General features: G+C 40.3%; 1 protein-coding gene across 3 annotated transcripts in view; it reads left to right on the top strand.

Moving 5' to 3' along the window:
- ADGRB3 (adhesion G protein-coupled receptor B3) overlaps nt 1–20745 on the top strand; it is an 893473-nt gene that overhangs the window by 846790 nt on the left and 25938 nt on the right. For all 3 annotated transcript variants that reach the window (XM_055433831.2, XM_088840488.1, XM_088840489.1), the window contains 3 exons: nt 9966–10061; nt 11839–11878; nt 17024–17667. In XM_055433831.2, the coding sequence (XP_055289806.1) occupies nt 9966–10061; nt 11839–11878; nt 17024–17667 (780 nt within the window). The remainder of the gene's footprint in view (nt 1–9965; nt 10062–11838; nt 11879–17023; nt 17668–20745) is intronic.

A 20745-nucleotide genomic window follows, 5' to 3' on the forward strand; every position in this document is an offset into this window, starting at 1 on the left:
AAGTTAAGACCCAGAGGTCATGGCAGAGATTGGCAAACTCTGGCATGTCTGCCAGGTAGCATCCAGCCACGGCTTTCTAGCTCCCTTCTCTCTCCTTTCAGACCGCAGAGCCCCAGCTTGCAACAGTGTTAAACTGGTGAGGAGAAGTTGAGTACATCTGGAATAAAGGTTTAAAATAAATGTAAGAAGTAAGAGTTCATGAATAAAGTTTTTGTTTTCTGCCTTGACATGGACAGCAGGAAGTTCAAAGTATCTTCCAGGAAGGCGTGGGTGGAGGTGTCTGGTGTGTGACTCCCTTACCTTTTTTTCTCCTGTGCTGAAGAAATGCTGTTACACTTTTTCAGATCACACATGTGAAATGCTGTCTAGGGCAGCTCCTGTGACCCTTAAACCCGATACAAGGAAACGTAAAACTCTGCAACAATTTTGAGACTAAGTGACAATCCCTTGAGTGTTCAGTTCAGTTCAGTTCAGTTGCTCAGTCGTTTCTGACTCTTTGCGACCCCATGAATCACAGCATGCCAGGCCTCCCTGTCCATCACCAACTCCCGGAGTTCACCCAAACTCATGTCCATCGAGTCGGTGATGCCATCCAGCCAACTCATTCTCTGTCGTCCCTGTCTCCTCCCACCCCCAATCCCTCCCAGCATCAGAGTTTTTTCCAGTGAGTCAACTCGTCGCATGAGGTGAGACTGATGCTTTAGCATCAGTCCTTCCAATGAACACCCAGCATTGATCTCCTTGCAGTCCAAGGGACTCTCAAGAGTCTTCTCCAGCACCTTGAGTGTTAGAGAGTTCCAATAAAAAGTCATTAGGACTGAAATTTGAGACCAGAGTCCATATTTTTCCTTCAACATATAGGAAATGATTAACCATGTTTGTTCATTTCCTGTCCTATCAGAGAGGTCAAATAATACTTTTTTTAAAATTTTGTGTAGTTATTCATGGTGCTTCTGCAAACGTATAATACACATGAAACTGACAATGCTCATTCTTTTACTGGTGAAATGATATGAAATTTAATGTAATTTAAAAGCCATTTGTTCAATTATGAATCAATAGAAACAATAGTTGATATTAGATTGAGAAAGGAAAAAAAAAAGTTAAGCTCTTCTCCTAGTCTAACAAATAAACGATCCTCGAAAATTGGAAAGTAAGGAAGACAACCCTGAGGTAAAGCTGTCTTCTTAAAAGGTGAAGATTTGGGGTCTGTGGCTAAATACAGAGCCAGTCTCCAACAGTGCAGCTCTCTCCCGGAGCTCCCTCTAAATCGCAGCTCCGCCACGCATTGCTCCGTGTTCTTCCCCAGCAGACTCTAAATCTGGCACTGACTTTCATGGTGACATTGCCTGCTGTCTTCAGAGCAAGGACCAGCAGAGATGTTCTTGCTGGCTGCTGCTGAGATGAACTGAACCACTGTCCCCAGGGGAGGGGCAGGAGCGAGATACACCCTGCAGACCTCTGAACACTGTTCTTTCCTAGGAACCCATCCACAGGAAAAGGGGGGATAGCTTTCTCAGAAGATCTTAGAGCCACCCCAAGAAAGATCTGGCCAAGGTAACTTTGGTTGTGCCTGGCGGGTTCTCTCAGAAGACACCTGATAGCTTGCTGTGGTCACCTCACTATATATTTGAAGATGTTTCTTGACACCTCTTTTTTTATTTCACAACATGATGTCAGCTTTCCATAAAGTCTCCTAAATATTCCAAGGCTATTCACATATCTCTTCTTTGCTACACCAGTGATGCTTTTTAACCCTCTGTCTGGCTGTGAATTAAGGTGAAATATCTGTGGCAGAGTATTATAACAATAGGACATTTTGAAATCTAGATAGTAACTGTGCTGCAATTTGTGTTAAATAATTATTCTAGACAGCTTTGTTTAAGAATTATATTTACTGGTCCTACATAAGTTTAAAAATTGATTGATATTGGAAGAACTCAGAGGTATAATGATTTTAGTATCTAAAAAGAACCTTTAAATTGGTACCTAAAGTAAGTGACTTGTCCTCCACAGATGGTCAACATAAGGAGTGAAGTGAAGTTAAAGTCACTCAGTTGTGTCAGACTCTGTGCGACCCCATGGACTGGAGCCCGCTCTGTCCATGGGATTCTCCAGGCAAGAATACTGGAGTGGGTTGCTATTCTCTTCAGGGGATCTTGCCAACCCAGGGATCAAACCTGGGTCTCCTGCATTGGCAGGTGGATTCTCTACCATCTGAGCCACCAGGGAAGACTCTGCTTAAATAGTGAATATCTGAATCTTCTAAAAATTCTTTTTCTTCCATCTTAATCACAAAGCAGGAAAAACGTCAGGACTATTGTTGTCCAGTCTTGTAAATATGACTTTTGACACAGAAAACTTTAATTTCAGCATGCAGTAGTCATATCTGAATTCTGTCTTTTGTTTGTTTTTATGCTTTCTCCTTGTTTGGAATTAAAGTCCTCAGAGACTTGTTTTTTCAAAACTTTTAGTTGTTCTTCATGAAAACAATTTAAATTAACTCACCAAAGATAAAAGTCTCTTTGCTTACTTGATAGAACATTCATTTAATTATCAAAATGTTTCCAAATAACTACAGATGCATCTTCCAGGTACTATCTTGCTTGAAACATTCTTTTCTGTGATAAAAGTATGTGGTGTGAAATCTAGTCTTAATTATTCTTCCCTGTCAGTATTCAATAAATATTTAAGGCTAGCTCATCTAGATTGCCTAAATGCAATCATAAGATTTTTTTTTTTTTAATCAAACAGAGGAATTTCTGCTAAGAGGAATTTCTTCTAATTCCTTTCTGAATTAGAAGGAACAGAGGCACTAAAAGTGTCAGAGAATTTAACACTTAAATCATGGCATTTATTGATAGATGACCATTAAAATGACCTTGAATTTACTGCAGAATTTTTATGCTTTTCTGTTCTATATTTCTTGTGACTAGCATTGACTGACTCATGCAACTGACATCATTCTCCAGGATAGATGTGCCCTTAATCCATTGTCATATTTGAGTGTTTGGTAGTTTAAGGTATTGATTTTTTGTATGTGTGTTATGAAAAAGAGATTTCTTTTATATTTCCTTCAAGCAATCAGAGAGTGGATTTTGAAAAGAAACTTAGAGGAGTTGCTTTTCCATATTTCATTGTCAGACAAAAATATCTTTGACAGCTGCACTTCAAAGACCTGAGAGTGGCTGGTGAAGAAGAGTTAAATTAACGTTTTGGTTTTACCAGGGGCCACTTTCATATTTTATATATGCTGGTGTTTAGAAGCAGACTTGAAAAACACTCGTGTGACCAGCCCCTGGAAGCAACATTTCTAACATACTGTTTATCTTCCTTTATAAATTGTTCTTCTTTAACAGTTGCCTTGGGGCACAAACAGAAAATTAGCAAGTACCTATTTTTCTGACGCTAATACTTAGAATTTTTCTTCTACAAACATATATACTTTCTTAGTGCTGTCCCCCAAATGCAAATTTTTTTTTTTTTAATTTTTTTAAAATGAGGCTTTTAATTAATGTTTGACAGAGCTGATTCAGGTTGAATAGACTAAATTTCTTTAAACAAACTTACTTATACTCCAGAGTCCTTTAAAAACTTAATAGCATTTATACATTGAAGGTATTTGATTTTCTTGTAACTAGCACTTCAAATGCAACAAGCATTTGAAGCAACAAGCATTTGACCCAACAAGTAAAACTTTCTACAGTTCATAACTTTTATAAATAAAATAAATTAAATGTACAGTGAATAAGTTCTCTGAAATATTTCAATATTTCTGCAGGTTTAGTAACATCGTAAAATACATTTCAACTAAAATTCACAAATCTAAAAACCTGTTAGGCATTTTTAGGCGTTTTAAGTTGGAAATGAAGACCAATGTTACATCGTAATATGCCAATTACAAATAGCACTTCAAATAGCAAATACTACAGTTTGTCCCAAACTTTAAAAACTATTCATGAACTCAACACTGAACTATTGATGGCTATGAGAATTGTTTCCTAGCCTTTTTGAAAATTTCAACCCATTTACGTTTAAGGTAATTATTGATAAGTACGATCCCGTAGCCATTTTCTTTATTACTTTGGGTTCAAGTTTATACACTCTTTCTGTGTTTCCTGTCTAGAGAAGATCCTTTAGCATTTGTTGGAGAGCTGGTTTGGTGATGCTGAATTCCCTCAGCTTTTGCTTGTCTGTAAAGCTTTTGATTTCTCCTTCATATTTGAATGGGATCCTTGCTGGGTATAGTAATCTGGGCTGTAGGGTATTTTCTTTCATCACTTTAAGTATGTCTTGCCACTCCCTTCTGGCCTGAAGAGTTTCTGTTGAAAGATCAGCTGTTATCCTTATGGGAATCCCCTTATGTGTTATTTGCTGCTTTTCCCTTGCTGCTTTTAATATTTGTTCTTTGTGTTTGATCTTTGTTAATTTGATTAATATGTGTCTTGGAGTATTTCGCCTTGGGTTTATCCTGTTGGGGACTCTCTGGGTTTCTTGGACTTGGGTGATTATTTCTTTCCCTATTTTAGGGAAGTTTTCAACTATTATCTCCTCAAGTATTCTCTCATGGTCTTTCTTTTTGTCTTCTTCTTCTGGGACTCCTATGATTCGAATGTTGGAGCGTTTAACATTGTCCCAGAGGGCTCTAATATTGTCCTCATTTCTTTTAATTCGTTTTTCTTTTTTCCTCTCTGTTTCATTTATTTCTACAATTTTATCTTCTAGTTCGCTAATCCTGTCTTCTGCCTCTGTTATTCTATTGTTTGTTCCCTCCAGAGTGTTTCTGATCTCATCTATTGCATTATTCATTGTATATTGACTCTTTTTTATTTCTTCTAAGTCCTTATTAAATCTTTCTTGCAACTTCTCAATCCTTTTCTCCAGGTTATTTATCTGTAACTCCATTTTGCTTTCAAGATTTTGAATCATTTTCACCATCAAAATTTGAAATTCTTTATCAGGTAGATTCCCTATATCTTCTTCTTTTGTTTGTGTTGGTGGGCAATTATCTTGTTCCTTTACTTGCTGGGTATTTCTCTGCCTCTTCATCTTGCTTATATTGCTTTGCTTGGGGTGGCCTTTCCCTCTTCTTGCAGTTTGTGGAGTTCTCTTTATTATGTAGTTTCTTCGCTGTGTGTGGGGTTGGACGGGTGACTTGTCCGGGTTCCCTGGTTAGGGAGGCATGTGTCAGTGTTCTGGTGGGTGGAGCTGGATTTCTTCTCTTTCCTTTAGAAGACAATGGCTGCTTTTCTGGGAGCCTGATGTCCTCTGCCAGTATTCAGAAGTTGTTTTGTGGACTTTACTCCGCATTCAAATGTTCTTTTGATGAATTTGTGGGGGAGAAAGTGGTCTCGCCGTCTTATCCCTCCGCCATCTTGTTCCTTCCTCCCCAGAACACTGGATTCTTATATTCCACTTGATCGTGGAGTACCTCTTCCCAGCTGCTCCAGCAAGGCGCAGCCGCTGTACCTTACCTTGGACGAGGGGTATCTCCTCAAGGCCGCCCCTCCTGCTTTGAATGTGGATCAGCTCCTCTCGGCCCTCCGGTGCCCAAGCAGCCACCGCCTCCTGGACGTGGTACAGCTCCTCTCGGCCACCGCCCTAACCCTGGGTGCGGGGCAGCTCCTCTCAGCCACGATTCTGCACGTGGTCGGTTGCGCCGGGAGCCGGGCGTCTCTCGCGTCTGCGCCGCCGGGAGCCGGGCGTCTCTCGCGTCTGCGCCGCCGGGAGCCGGGCGTCTCTCGCGTCTGCGCCGCCGGGAGCCGGGCGTCTCTCGCGTCTGCGCCGCCGGGAGCCGGGCGTCTCTCGCGTCTGCGCCGCCGGGAGCCGGGCGTCTCTCGCGTCTGCGCCGCCGGGAGCCGGGCGTCTCTCGCGTCTGCGCCGCCGGGAGCCGGGCGTCTCTCGCGTCTGCGCCGCCGGGAGCCGGGCGTCTCTCGCGTCTGCGCCGCCGGGAGCCGGGCGTCTCTCGCGTCTGCGCCGCCGGGAGCCGGGCGTCTCTCGCGTCTGCGCCGCCGGGAGCCGGGCGTCTCTCGCGTCTGCGCCGCCGGGAGCCGGGCGTCTCTCGCGTCTGCGCCGCCGGGAGCCGGGCGTCTCTCGCCCCTTTCAGTGGCTGCACCTGGACAGGCTTGGTTGGTTACCAGTCACCTACCAGCTCTCACATCCTGGAATCTCATGGATCACTCCAGCTTGCTGTCATCTCCTCTTTGTTCTTATGGATTTTTGTGAAACAGTACACAGATCATCTAACAGTAGACTCATTACCCTAGTGTGTAATGATCTTTCAGATTATTAATTGTGTATTTTTGTGACCTACAGCTATGACTTCTTAATCTAAGAAGTATTCACTTCTAAAGAGTCTAGTTAGTCCACATGATGTCTCCTTCAAAGGAGAAGCTGGACAATTTATTTCCCAGTGTTTATCCAGTTCTTCAGGAAAACACATCCAGGCTAAATTTCACTGAGCCTAAACTACTGTTGATGTGTCTGAAAGAAACTCTGGGAAGTTGCCTCACCTGGTTGTATGAGGCAACTCCTTGCTCTTTTTTTCCAGAAAATTCCAGATTTAGAAATATTAAAATATGTGTGCGTGCTAAGCCACTACAGTCATATCTGACTCTGTGCGACCCTATGGACTGTAGCCCGCCAGGCTCCTCTGTCCATAGGATTCTCCAGGCAAGAATACTGGGCTGGGTTGACGTTTCCTCCTCCAGGGGATCTTCCCAATGCAGGGATCAAACCAGCGTCTCTTCTGTCTCCTGCATTGGCAGGTTGGTTCTTTACCACTAGCGCCACCTAGAAAGCCTATTTGATATATATCAGTTCAGTTCAGTTCAGTCTCTCAGTCGTGTCCAACTCTCCGCGACCCCATGAATCACAGCACGCCAGGCCTCCCTGTAAATCACCAACTCCCGGAGTTCACTCAAACTCATGTCCACAGAGTCGGTGATGCCAGCCAGCCATCTCATTCTCGGTCGTCCCCTTCTCCTCCCGCCCCCAACCTTTCCCAGCATCAGAGTCTTTTCCAGTGAGTCAACTCGTCGCATGAGGTGACCAAAGTATTGCAGTTTCAGCTTTAGCATCAGTCCCTCCAATGAACACCCAGGATTGATCTCCTTTAGAATGGACTGGTTGGATCTCCTTGCAGTCCAAGGGACTCTCAAGAGTCTTCTCCAACACCACAGTTCAAAAGCATCGATTCTTCGGCGATCAGCTTTCTTCACAGTCCAGCTCTCACATCCATACATGACCACGGGAAAAACCATTGCCTTGACTAGACGGACCTTGGTTGGCAAAGTAATGTCTCTGCTTTTTAATATACTATCAAGGTTGGTCATAACTTTCCTTCCAAGGAGCAAGCGTCTTTTAATTTCATGGCTGCAATCAGCATCTGCAGTGATTTTGGAGCACCAAAAAATAAAGTCTGACACTGTTTCCACTGTTTTTCCATCTATTTCCCATGAAGTGATGGGACCAGATGCCATGATCTTTGTTTTCTGAATGTTGAGCTTCAAGCCAACCTTTTCACTCTCTTCTTTCACTTTTTCATCATTAATGTTTTATATATAGTAGTGTATATATATCGAATACCATTTTGATAAAGGACAGAAATGGTATTCGATATATATACACTACTATATATAAAACATTAATGATAAACAAGGACCTGCTGTATAGCACAGAGAACTACACTCAATATCTTGTAATAATCTATAATGGAAAAGACCCTGAAAAAGTATATATGAATACGGGCTTCCTTGAGGTTTAGATAGTAAAGAATCTGGCTGCAATACAGGAGACCCAGGTTCAATTCCTGGATTGGGAAGATCCCCTGGAGAAGGAAATGTCAACCCACTCCAGTATTCTTGCCTGCAGAATTCCTTGGGCAGAGAAGCCTGGCAGGCTACTATCCATGGGGTCGCAAACAGTCGGACATGACTGAACGATTAACACACACATATACACATATGTATGTATAACTGAATCACCCCACAATACACCTGAAACTAACTCAGCATTGTAAATGAACTGTATTTCAATTAAAAATGGTTGAAGAAAGAAAAGTTAGAATCAGAGAATAGAAGAGAAGTCCGAGGATATGGAGCCCATCCCCACCTTTTTTAATTCACAGCTATAGGGGTTACATTGGCTTCCCAGGTAGGGCAGTGGTAAAGAATCTACCTGCCAATGCAGGAGATGTAAGTTTGAAACATCTATGAAATCATAGCTGGTACTGCCAGTGACTCAGTTTGCTTTTCAAAATGATTTGATTAGCACACACCTTAGAATATAATCACTAAGTCATGTCTGACTCTTGCAACCCCATGGACTGTCAACTGCCAGGCTCCTCTGTCCATGGGATTCTCCAAGTGAGAATACTGGAGTGGGTTGCCGTGCCTTCCTTCAGGGGATCTTCCTGACCCAGGAATCAAACCCGAGTTTCCTGCATTGCAGGCAGAGTCTTTACCGACTGAACTATTAGGGAAGCCTTATAATAACACAGAGCAATGTATTAAGTAAGCATCTTCCCAGGTTGTGCAGTGGTAAAGAATCCTCCTGGCAATGCAGGAGACACAAAGAGACAGGGGCTTGATCCCTGGGTCGGGAAAATCCCCTGGAGGAGGAAATGGCAACCCACTCCAGTATTCTTGCCTGGAAAATTTCACGGATAGAGGAGCCTAGTGGGCCACAGTCCTTGGGGGTCACAGAGAACTGGACACGATTGAGTGAGCACACACACAGTGGTTGCATCACGAGGATCAGAACCTGAGGGGCAAAATCCATGTGGGTGGAGCTCTCATGATGGAGCTCAGCCAGGGCTCAGTGGTGACTAAGCTTCATATCACTTTCCAAGTCTTGCCATTTAGGAAGGAGGCTGCTAACAATTTATGAAATGGATGAGAGAAGCTGAAAACAACTTAATAGATAATAGATAGCTTAATAGCCAATAGACAAGCTCTGCACATCTCACAAACAAAACGGTGACAGGATATTTTATACCAGTGCTTCTCAATACTGGACATCATTATGTGTTTCCCTGGGTGGTCTCTACCACGTGCTTCGGCAAAGTAGACTGCCACGTCATCTATGCTTTGTTTCATAACCCCAAAAGACAGATCATAATAAACAAGGAGGAAATATTAATGGTATGAGGTTGGAAAAGCCAGATGTTCATAAAATGACCTTGCCCTTGACTCAGCCTATGCTCACGCCCTCCCATCGTTAGGGACCTGGTGAGTCACGGAGCTAGAGGACTGGCTGGCCAGGGGGCACCGGGGATCAGAGTAGCTTGCGTTGATGTGTGTGTTTGCTTTCAGCTATTCCGGTTAACCCACATGGTGTTTAATGACGGCTTTAACGATCTTCATTTCCTTTCGATGTGTTTGCTCTTTGCTCAGAATCCAGTTGTAAATAAGTTTGGCTTTGCTAAAGTGCTTTTGTTTCTTTCCTTTTTTTTTTTTTTTTTTGTTGTTGTCTTTTTCTGTCGTTGTTTATATGTTTGTTTGTTTGGGATATCAGGGCATATAGTACTTGAAGGGAGACAAGAAAGGGTCTCCCCAGTATGTCTTACATAAGGCAAAAAAAGGAAAATCCCAAATCAGTTTTGGCCAGCAGATCATCTCGTTTTTCACAATGTTTAAAGCCATTTTGGAGATTATGCCATACCAAATAGCAAATCCCCCCTTGAAAGACAGGCATATTGTTTGTAGCAATGGAAATAAGCCTGCCCTCCGGCAAGAATGATTAGTATTGAGCCAGACACAGCCATAGGCACAGCTCAGGAGTCCCCAGCACCTCCGTCTGTGATGATGGCAAGTGATGAATTCTCTGGTCATAGAAAACAGCAAACAAAATGTGTGTTCGATCATGAAAACAGCAATAACGGTTTTCTCCGTCAATTGCCAATATAGACAGTATTCGGTAATTACCAAGAGAGATGAAAATGAACGTTTGTCCTTTTTTCACAGGTTCAGGATGCATTTAGATGTCGACTGAGAAACTGTCAGGACCCAATCAATGCTGATTCTTCCGGTTCGTTTCCCAACGGGCATGCTCAAATCATGGTGAGCTTTACCTTCCCCTCTGAGTGTTGATTCAGTCATGGTTTCTCAAGGGAATGAACAATTATTCTTACTAGTAAAATAGTGTCAGGGTTCTCTGCTGAGTTTGATTCTAGATCAGTCACAGACTTGGAGCTTCGATACCAGATGATGGTTGTGTCCGGACTGGTTGGGAGTCCTGGATGCGTTACTGGCAGACTGGTGTTTTGAGTGTGGGGTTTCTGGGCAACACCGGGGGCGGAGGGGCGGGTATGTTCATCCGCACACAGATTTAGGGCTAGCAGTGTATCTGTAGGATCATTTTGTTTACAGATCAAAACATGCTGCACCTGCAGTTCTGGCCTGAAATGTAGACCTGGCATGGTCCTCACCTTGCCTGCCCTTCAAACTCCTCAGAGGAGCTGCACTGCAGACCAAGGAAACTAAGATCCTTGGGGTGGGACCTGGCCTGGGGGGAGATCCATGACAAGGACCACTGCCCTAAAAGCAGGAAGGGCAAACATGCTCCCAGCAGAACAGTCAACCACTGTACATGAGTTCTGACTGCTGTTCAGATAAGGGATACTTTACACATAACCACTTCCATATATTTTAGAAATGAAGTGAGCTTTAAGGTATGTCATTAACCTCAAGGCTTAATAGAGTTTTCTTCATAATATACCTGATTTATTATCAATGTGTTTGTATTAAGCAACACAAAAATAGCCTAAATGATATGCTAGTAACTAAAACAGGAGAAAGAGTAATTTCTCTTTAAAAATAAAGAGATAAATACTGTTATCTTGAATCTAAATATTGATTAAAACAGGCTAATATAATTTCACCATTAAAAATAAACTAATCAAATAGTGACAGTCAATCCTAAAGGAAATCAACCCTGATTATTCACTGGGAAGGACTAATGCTGAAGATGAAGCTCTAATATTTTGGCCACCGGATGTGAAGCGCTGACTCATTGGAAAAGACCCTGATGCTGGGAATGATTAAGGGCAGAAGGAAAAGAGGGTGACAGAGGATGAGATGGTTGGGTGGCATCACTGACTCAATGGACATGAGTTTGAGCAAACTCCAGGAGATAGTGAAGCAGGAAAGCCTGGCATGCTGAAGTTTATGGGGTTGCAAAGAGTTGGACACAACTTAGCAACTGAACAGAAACAACTATTCATTTACAATAAAAGTTTGGAGAAAATATGAGGATGGAACTAAACTCTAGCAAGTTCTGGGCCAGATTATTATTGTTTAATCTTCAACTTTAATCCCTAAACCCTAAGTCTTTTGTCAGATTTGCATAAAAAGGAATCATCAGAAAACCCTAGTTTGATTGTTAAGGGTTTGACGAAGCTATAAGATATTACATTATTAACAATATATTCAAAGTGAATTTTTAAAAATGTAAATAACAAGGACATTTATTTAAGTATCTTCACAATATTTCACATTCTAGTATTTTCATTGTGGAATTGAAATTCCTTAATTAATTTCATTAAGGAATTGCCTTAAAATTCTGTTCTTTCATATCTGGTGTTAGAGGACCATAGGTACAATATTGCCTTATTAAAACTGTACAACATATTTCCAACTGATTTTATCCAACATATGGTCGCTAGAAAATACTCTTGAAAGCAATTTGATTATTCCTTGAGAAACTTCCTTTGCACAAAATATTAACAATATCCTGGTATTGCCTAGTCAGATATTGTTAACTTCAGATAATCTGGTCAGTATAAGCTTGAGGTCTTCATTAAATGATGATTCTATGTCTTATTATTTCTTATTACAGACAGATTTTGAAAAGGATGTAGACATTGCTTGTCGATCAGGTAAGAATATTTGAATTTTGAAAATGCAATCATTAAATGTCGAATCTTTTTTCTGTTTGTTTTAAAGAAAGTGCTGTGGTTTACACATCATATATTCCTATACAGGGGCAAATTGAGTCAGCTGGGAGCATTGTAATAGCAGATAGAGAGAATATGAATGGGAAATGGAAGGAGGTGAAAATGGTTGACTGGGAGCACAGATCACAGGAAGGCACTGCCTTGGAGATGGAAGCCTTCCATCCACCTCTCACTGGTTGTCAGGTGCAAGGCCAGTCAGTTTGATGTCTGTCTGTGCCTCAGGTTCATCATCCATGTAGGAAGGATGAAACACCATTGTGTGTGTGTGTGTGTGTACTATAGCTTTATTGCTGTATTCGAGAGTGGACCATGACAGAGCATGCACACACCCTGCTTAGAGACCTGGATCCTGGTGACCATGTCCCAAATAACTGCCCTCCAGCCTGACAGTTCAGTTCAGTCGCTCAGTCATGTCCGACTCTTTGCGACCACATGGACTGCAGCACACCAGCCCTCCCTGTCCATCACCAATTCCTGGAGCTTACTCAAACTCATGTCCATTGAGTTAGTAATGCCATCCAACCATCTCATCCTCTGTTGTCCCCTTCTTCTCCTGTCTTCAGTCTTTCTCAGCATCAGGGTCCTTTCCAGTGAGTCAGTTCTTCGCATCAGATGGGCAAAGTACTGGAGTTTCGGCTTCATCAGTCCTTCCAATGAACATTCAGGACTAATTTCCTTTAGGATGGACTGGTTGGATCTCCTTGCAGTCCAAGGGACACTCAAGAGTCTTCTCCAGCACCACAGTTCAATAGCATCAATTCTTCAGCGATCAGCTTTCTTTACAGTCCAACTCTCACATCCATACATGACCACTGGAAAAACCATAGCCTTGACTAGATGGACCTTTGTTTGCAAAGTAATGTCTCTGCTTTTTAACATGCTGTCTAGGTTGGTAATAACTTTCCTTCCAAGGAGTAAGTGTCTTTTTAGTTCATGGCTGCAGTCACCATCTGCAGTGATTTTGGAGTCCAAGAAAATAAAGTCTGCCACTGTTTCCACTGTTTCCCCATCTATTTGCCATGAAGTGATGGGACTGGATGCCATGATCTTCGTTTTCTGAGTGTTGAGCTTTAAGCCAACTTTTTCACTCTCCTCTTTCACTTTCATCAAGAGGCTCTTTAATTCTTCTTCATTTTCTGCCATAAGGGGGGCGTCATCTGCATATCTGAGGTTATTGGTATTTTTCCCGGCAATCTTGATTCCAGCTTGTGCTTCATCCAGCCCAGCATTTCTCATGATGTACTCTGCATATAAGTTAAATAAGCAGGGTGACAACATACAGCCTGTGAACACCACCAAAAGCAGATGAATAATGCTTCTTTGTACTGGGAAAAAAATATATACTTTCTTTTATTTTTTATTCATTTGTTCTAATGGTGCCTTTGAGAATAAGACCTTCATCCAGATATTATGTAACCCAATCCATGTCTTTTTTTTTTTTTTTTTTTAAGATTAAGCAAACTATTTTCCTTCACTCATTGCTCAGCATCCTCCCAGGCAGACATCCTGCCTTCTGGAGTCAGTCATTTAAAATTCAGTTCAGTTCAGTTCAGTCGCTCAGTCGTGTCCGACTCTCCGTGACCCCATGAATCACAGCTCACCAGGCCTCCCTGTCCATCACCAACTCCCGGAGTTCACTCAAACTCATGTCCACAGAGTCGGTGATGCCATCCAGCCATCTCATTCTCGGTTGTCCCCTTTTCCTCCCGCCCCCAACCTTTCCCAGCATCAGACTCTTTTCCATTGAGTCAACTCGTCGCACGAGGTTGCCAAAGTATTGGAGTTTCAGCTTTAGCATCAGTCCTTCCAGTGAACACCCAGGATCGATCTCCCTTAGAATGGACTGGTTGGATCTCCTTGCAGTCCAAGGGACTCTTAAGAGTCTTCTCCAACACCACAAATTTTAAGTGTGGTGCCCATTTTAGCCAGCATTTATCAGAGTTGGCTCTTTTCCTTATATTAATGTTATGTACATTCACATCTGACTTCATAGCAGCTGGTAAAATACTAATGTCAACTGCTTATCATTTAAAATCCCCAAAACTTTTTGTAGTAGCTGTCAGGGACTTCCTAATCTATGATTATATAAAGGTTCTGCTTTTTTTCTTTTTCCCTTAAAGAAAAACTAGACTTTGCATTTATCTCTATTTGTTATTATCTTACTAGTTATATGTTAGCATTGTATCCATTTGAAATTGTTTGGCCGTTGAAACTTTGATAAGAATGCCTTCTAAATAAGTCTTCTTCCAAACTTTACAAATAAAGGAATGATACTCATCTTGTTCTCTTTTGTTAAAATATGCATTTCCCCAGATTCATTGTATCCAGAGATTTAGTATTCTTAATATTAGGCGAGTACCATTATTTTATTAGAAAAAAAAATCTTTTAATGTTTTCACTTTCGGTCTGTGCCCTTTTTTAGCTGAGCTTAAAAAGAACTTGCTCTTGTGTTTTTCTGAAGATTTCCTTCCACGTTGTATATTCAGTGTCAAAGCCTCAATTCCTGGTCTCTGTGTAATCTTTCTCCAAGTTTTGTTGAAATTTGCTTTCCCAAAGAGTGGCGCATATATCTGATTATGCAAAATATTCAAGTGCTTTTTGCTTTGTTTTGGATTTGTTTGCATTTTGCCTTTCACTACTTGATTTATTTCTCTCAAAAGTCTGATCACTTCAACATCGTGTCTGCATGTGTAGGTGGTGTCGATTTGTTTATGTTGTATATTCAAAATTTGGATATCCACATTTTGAGCATGTCAAAGAAATAGTTACATTTCTCATATAGAGTCAACACTCCTTCATAAGAAGAATTGTATTTCCCCAAATACTTGATATACAAATTTTCAGTAAAGATGGCTGTCTCAAAAATGTGCCACTATAACTACAAATTATATTTATAGAAACTAAACATATGTTATTCAAATCCAGATTGAAATTGAAAGTGTTAGTCACTCAGTTGTGTCCAACTCTTTGCTACCCCATGGAGTGTAGCCTACCTGGCTCCTCTGACCATGGGATTTCCTAGGCAAGAATACTGGAGTGGATTGCCATTTCCTTTCCAGGAGATCTTCCCGACCCAGGGGTTGAACCCGGGTGTCCTTGACTGCAGGCAGATTCTTTACTGAGTGAGACACCGGGGAAATGCAGGTATCCAGCACCAAGATTCACTTTGTTTGTGACACACTCACAAAACTAAAAAATTATCTATATGTACTTAATAAAATAGAATCTGTTTCCATAACTAGCCTTTAAATTATATTGCTGTAAACTTTGAATTAATATTTGCTTACAGTTAAAGATTTAAAATATTCTTGCTAGAATTTGGAATTATTTTAAGGGCTTCTTTTTGGAATATTACTCAATCCATTAATTTAACATACTTTATTTCTGAATATTTTTATGTAAATTGTTCCTGACAATCCCAATTCATTACCTATATATTACATTAAGATGTTTGGAAATAATTTTTTAAAATGGAATTATTCTAATTCTTAAATAGAATAGTTAAATATAAAAAGTCACACCAAATTGTGGGTTAATAAAAATATGTGATGTAGATTTAACATCTTTGTTTGTTTTGTTTTTTGCTTTTTTTCTGTTCTTTTAAAAAATTTTTATTGGACTATAATTGAATAACATCTTTAATATATAAAAAGAAAGAGAAACCTAGTGCAAAATTAAATACCGTAACTCGAAGATAAGAGATATTACGTGAATGATACCTGTCTTGAAATAATTTGAAATCATCTCTTCTTTGCAATAGGGAAAGACATTCAGAATTTTCTATTTTCAACCCTTGCTTTGATGCATAATAATTAGGATGCTATTTGAAAACTTGATAATGATGGGTAACCCTGAACATGTCTGAGACTTTTCACGAGGAGATAATAAACCAAATACTTTAGTTATCTATGCCTAACGAAACATTCAGTGAAAATGGCTCTGCCTGTTGATAAGGCAGCACTGGGAGCCCATGTTGAACCAATATGCACACAGTGCTCGTCTGTCTGTTTTCAACACGGCCATCACCAAGAATATTTCTTCAGAAATTCATTCTCTTAGACTTTGAAACTGACAGCTGTCACAACTAAGCAGACTTCAAGTCACTCTGCCTCCATTACACATAAAATATGGCTTCCTTCTTTACAGAGAGGCAGAAAAGAGAAACAACCAAAATATATTCTAATAAATAATTCTGAACCATTCTGTTGATGGTTTTTTCTTTGATGTGGGTTTATGTTTTCATTTTGTTCTCTTTCTTACTACAAGCTATCATGCATCTTTAACTTTTCTAAGTCATTATTTCACAGGCTTAAAATGAAAGTTGTAGAGGCTCATACAGTTTTTTCTGCTTAAAGTCAGTTGGCACTTTTAATACCCCCTCATGAGCATTGGAGCATATGGATGGATTGATCTTGTAAAAAGAAAAGGCCTTGCTTTTCCTGCATGGGACTGAAAATGATAAATACATTTGAACCCTGTATCTACTTGACCATATGGACTTCATAGATAAATACTCTTTAGTTCTCAACATGCATAAAGTTTGAAGGTATTTCTGACACAGTGGGATGAAATTCTCATTGATTACCTCTTTCAAGAAGTATTTTCATTTTAATTTAATTTTATTTTAAAGTATTTTAATTTAGAACTTGTAGAATACTTCAGAGGGGAACCCTTGAAGAAAACGTCAAACTCTTGTGAATATATCCATAATTTTATAAAGCCCTTTGCAGTACACTGACAGAGAAAATTTCTCAGGGAAACTTCCTGTCCTGTGAAAGTAAGGCAGAGTTATTTAAGGTTAGGGCACTGAGATTTTTGAAAATCTGTTTATCAGTTTTCAAATATACTTTAGCCACCTGAGATCTATCATATCAGAATCAGAGCATATCACAATCAATATAGAAAGATTCACTAATCTGGACCGGGTACAAAAAATAGAAATGCGATTTTTGATAATTTTTATTTTATTAAGGGAAATATTTAGTAAAATGAGGAACAACAGAATATAATAATAAATGATAAGCATGCATTAACTTTCTTGTTTTGCTTTTATGTTCTAATTCACAGTTCTTCATAAGGATATTGGTCCCTGCAGAGCAGCAACAATAACAGGCACCCTCTCCAGGATTTCTCTGAATGATGATGAAGAAGAAAAAGGAACAAACACTGAAGCACTTAGCTATTCAACATTGCCTGGAAACGTCATTTCGAAAGTCATTATTCAACAGCCCACAGGTCTACACATGCCCATGGGTATGAATGAGCTGGGCAATCAATGTTTGAAAAAAGAGAACAGTGAATTGCGGAGAACTGTGTACTTATGTACGGATGATAATTTGAGAGGGGCGGATATGGACATAGTCCATCCTCAAGAGAGAATGATGGAGAGTGACTATATTGTGATGCCCAGAAGTTCTGTAAATACCCAGCCATCAATGAAAGAAGAAAGCAAAATGAATATTGGCATGGAAACCCTGCCCCATGAAAGGCTATTGCACTACAAAGTAAATCCTGAATTCAACATGAATCCTCCTGTCATGGACCAGTTCAATATGAACTTAGAGCAACATCTCGCACCCCAGGAACATATGCAGAATTTGCCCTTTGAGCCTCGCACAGCTGTGAAGAACTTCATGGCCTCTGAGTTGGATGAAAATGCAGGATTATCAAGAAGTGAAACTGGATCAACGATATCGATGAGTTCTTTAGAAGTAAGCAATGGACCAAGTCTTCCCTTAATATTTGAAAGACAGATAGAATGATAGTCTGATTGATAGATTCATAGACTGATAGATACTTATAAGTAGATAGATCAATAAATAGGTTGATAGATCAATAGAGAGACTGGTAGATAGACTGATTGATAGATGAGAGATAGATATAGATAACTAGATAAACTGATTCATGGGGCACTGCACTGGGGAGAAGTGCAGTGCCCTTAGCTTTAGCTTTTACGCTTTTGTATTGGTATGTTGGGATTAAAATTCTTTTTTTTTCCAGTAGAGCATCAGAATCCCCTTTCTCAAGACTACATTTTTCTAGCAAAACCCTCTATATTTTAAAAAGATACTTCTATGTAATAATTTTTCATAATGGGAACCAATAAGAGCATTCCTGAACAAACAAAATATCCTCCTGATGTTTCTCGGGTACGAGAGGTTTTTGATGGTTGAAGTAGTTTCTGGATGACATTACAAACTTTAACCAAGGTCTGGACTTTTTGTGTGAGGGCAGCTCTTGAAATAACAAAATTGGAATGTCTCAATGAAGTCTACCATTACACTGATTATAAACGTATGATTACCATAGATTGATATCTTTCAGAATAAGTATTTTGCTTTTAGCTCTTGCAGAATTATGACCACTAAATGTTTTGGTCTTAAATTGTGAACTCTTGGGAGGCATATAAATTAAGCAGGCCAAGAGTCAGGACTCTGAGGTCCAACCACATGACTTTTGCAATAAAGCAAGTTCCCCTCAGCTTCTTTCTTACCCATAAAGCGATGCAAAGAGTATCAATATCACTCATATTTATAACAATTAATCAAGTAATATCTAAGTCAAATAAGACAAGTCATGTATAATAGTCTTTGATAGACAGCCTGTTACTGTTTTGTATGTGACTTTTATATTCTTTACCTTGAAATTTTTCTATAAACCCACTATTGATATGGGCTTCCCTCATGGCTCAGTGGTAAAGAATACGCCTGCAATGCAGGAGACACGAGTTCAATCCCTGGGTCAGGAAGATCTCCTGGAGAAGGAAATGGCAACCCACTCCAGTATTCTTGCCTGGGAAATACCACGAACAGAGGAGCCTGGTGGGCTGCAGTCCACAGTGTCACAAAAGAGTTAATTATGACTTAGCAACTAAACAACAACAACACTACTGATATATTGCATATGTTCAGTATAGTGCAATACATGCATTATTTTATATGCATTTCCAATTGTCTTAACATAACAAATTATTTCACAATACACCATAATTGGTTGCCTGCTCTTTCTATCAGATGTTTGCTGATAATCTTAGGTTCTAGAGTTCAAAAGTGCCCAGAGAAAATTACCCCTCCCTTCTCCCCACAAAGCTGTGCCTTGTACTATGTCAAGATGAAGAGAGATCCTGAAAGTTTATATAATTTGTGTGGTATAATTTTGAGGTTATTCCCAACTGGGTTGAGGAAGTTCTAGACCAAAATAGGCATGCAGATGAGATCTAGGATAAATCCCTGAATTCCAAATCAGTGTTAACCAAAATACAGTTTCTGAGGAAAATCATTCCTTGGAACCAAAGGCATAGGGGCAGTGAGTCCAAGTTCAGTCCTGAGTGGCTGGAGCTCCTTCAAGACAAACACATTCTATCATTCTGAATTAGCAGAATAGCTACTGGGTCTAACTTGCATATCCCTGACCGTCTCAGGTCTATCACAATAATGATCACGTAAACGCAAACTACATAACATTTATTCAAAGTCACAAAAGTTTCTAAAAGAATTTTAGTGATTATGAATATAAGAACATAACAGCATAAATAATCATAATGACCATTTGAGGTTCTTCTACATAGAATGACTCCTTAAACTGTGCTAGAGGGGTTAGAATGGAAACATTACAATATTTTGCATGTTCTAAAAATGTTTTATGTCTAAAAGCCTAAAAACATTTCTGGGTTTGATATTGTGTAGATTGTGTGTGCTTGAACAATAGACTGGATTTCCAAGTTCTGCCTTGTTCCATGATAATTTTTCCAAATCTCTATATTAAATATAAGCATCATATATAAGTATGATTCAGCCAAATATCTGCATTTAAATGAGTTAGAAATCACAAGCCTCACATCTTGAAAAGGAAGAAAATTCAGGATTCAGAATGAAAATTCAGTTTTTCATTTTCATTCTTTCAAAGAGTTTAATAGTAATTGCTTAGGGTGACCATTTTAGGAGGCAGCTGAATATATAGATGTGGGAATGAATAATAAAATTAGCATTTATATAGCATCTTTCATTAGCTGATCATCAAATCACCTTAAAATATGAGTTAATTAATCTTCACAACACCTCTGTACAATGCATAAGTTGTTCTAATTCTTGAAGTTAAGTCATTTGTTCAAGGTTACCGTGCAAGTGCACAGAGGATCTCGGAGCTGAATCTTTCTGTCCTGACCCATTTTACACTGACTCAAAGAGACAGTCATGTGCCTGACTGTTAGCATGAGAGTCACTTTATAAAGTTCATTTAACCCTGGTCAGACGCTTGATCATATGGAATAATGACATGGAAGGGATGAAGCGTAGATGTGTACAGCTAGCAGAGTGTGGGAACAGGACTGCGGCCATGAAGGTCCAGTCCGCTGTGACTTCCTCTGTGGGCAGAGTGAGTGGTTAACTGCCACGCTGTCTGTAGTCAACCATCAGGGAAGATAATATTCTGACGCTAGAGAAGCAGAAAGATGCCTAGAGCATCAACATGGAGCATGGGGAGCAGCAGTAGCCAGGATGTGTCTTGAGACCTGGAAGACCATATGAAGACAAAAGTGAGCGGCCCTCCGGCTGACCTGAGGCCCTGGCGCAGCCTGAGTCTTCCCGGAGTGAGAAAGGAGGGCTCAGCCGCAGGGGCCTCTTGCCTGGGAAGCTGGGGCGGCAGAGGACAGCCAGATGCCCCCGGAGCTTCTCAAGGGTGTCATGAAAAGAGGTTCACAGTGATTCAGAAAGTCGCCTCCAGAGGAGTGGGAGTTCGCAATTTGCCGAGGTGGAAAGTGGTGGGGGGAAGAAAGAGAAGAGGGTGAAAGC

The sequence above is a fragment of the Moschus berezovskii genome, chromosome 10 (assembly GCF_049115385.1).
Source record: "Moschus berezovskii isolate FMDL1 chromosome 10, NW_MosBer_1.0, whole genome shotgun sequence".
Classification (NCBI taxonomy): domain Eukaryota; kingdom Metazoa; phylum Chordata; class Mammalia; order Artiodactyla; family Moschidae; genus Moschus; species Moschus berezovskii.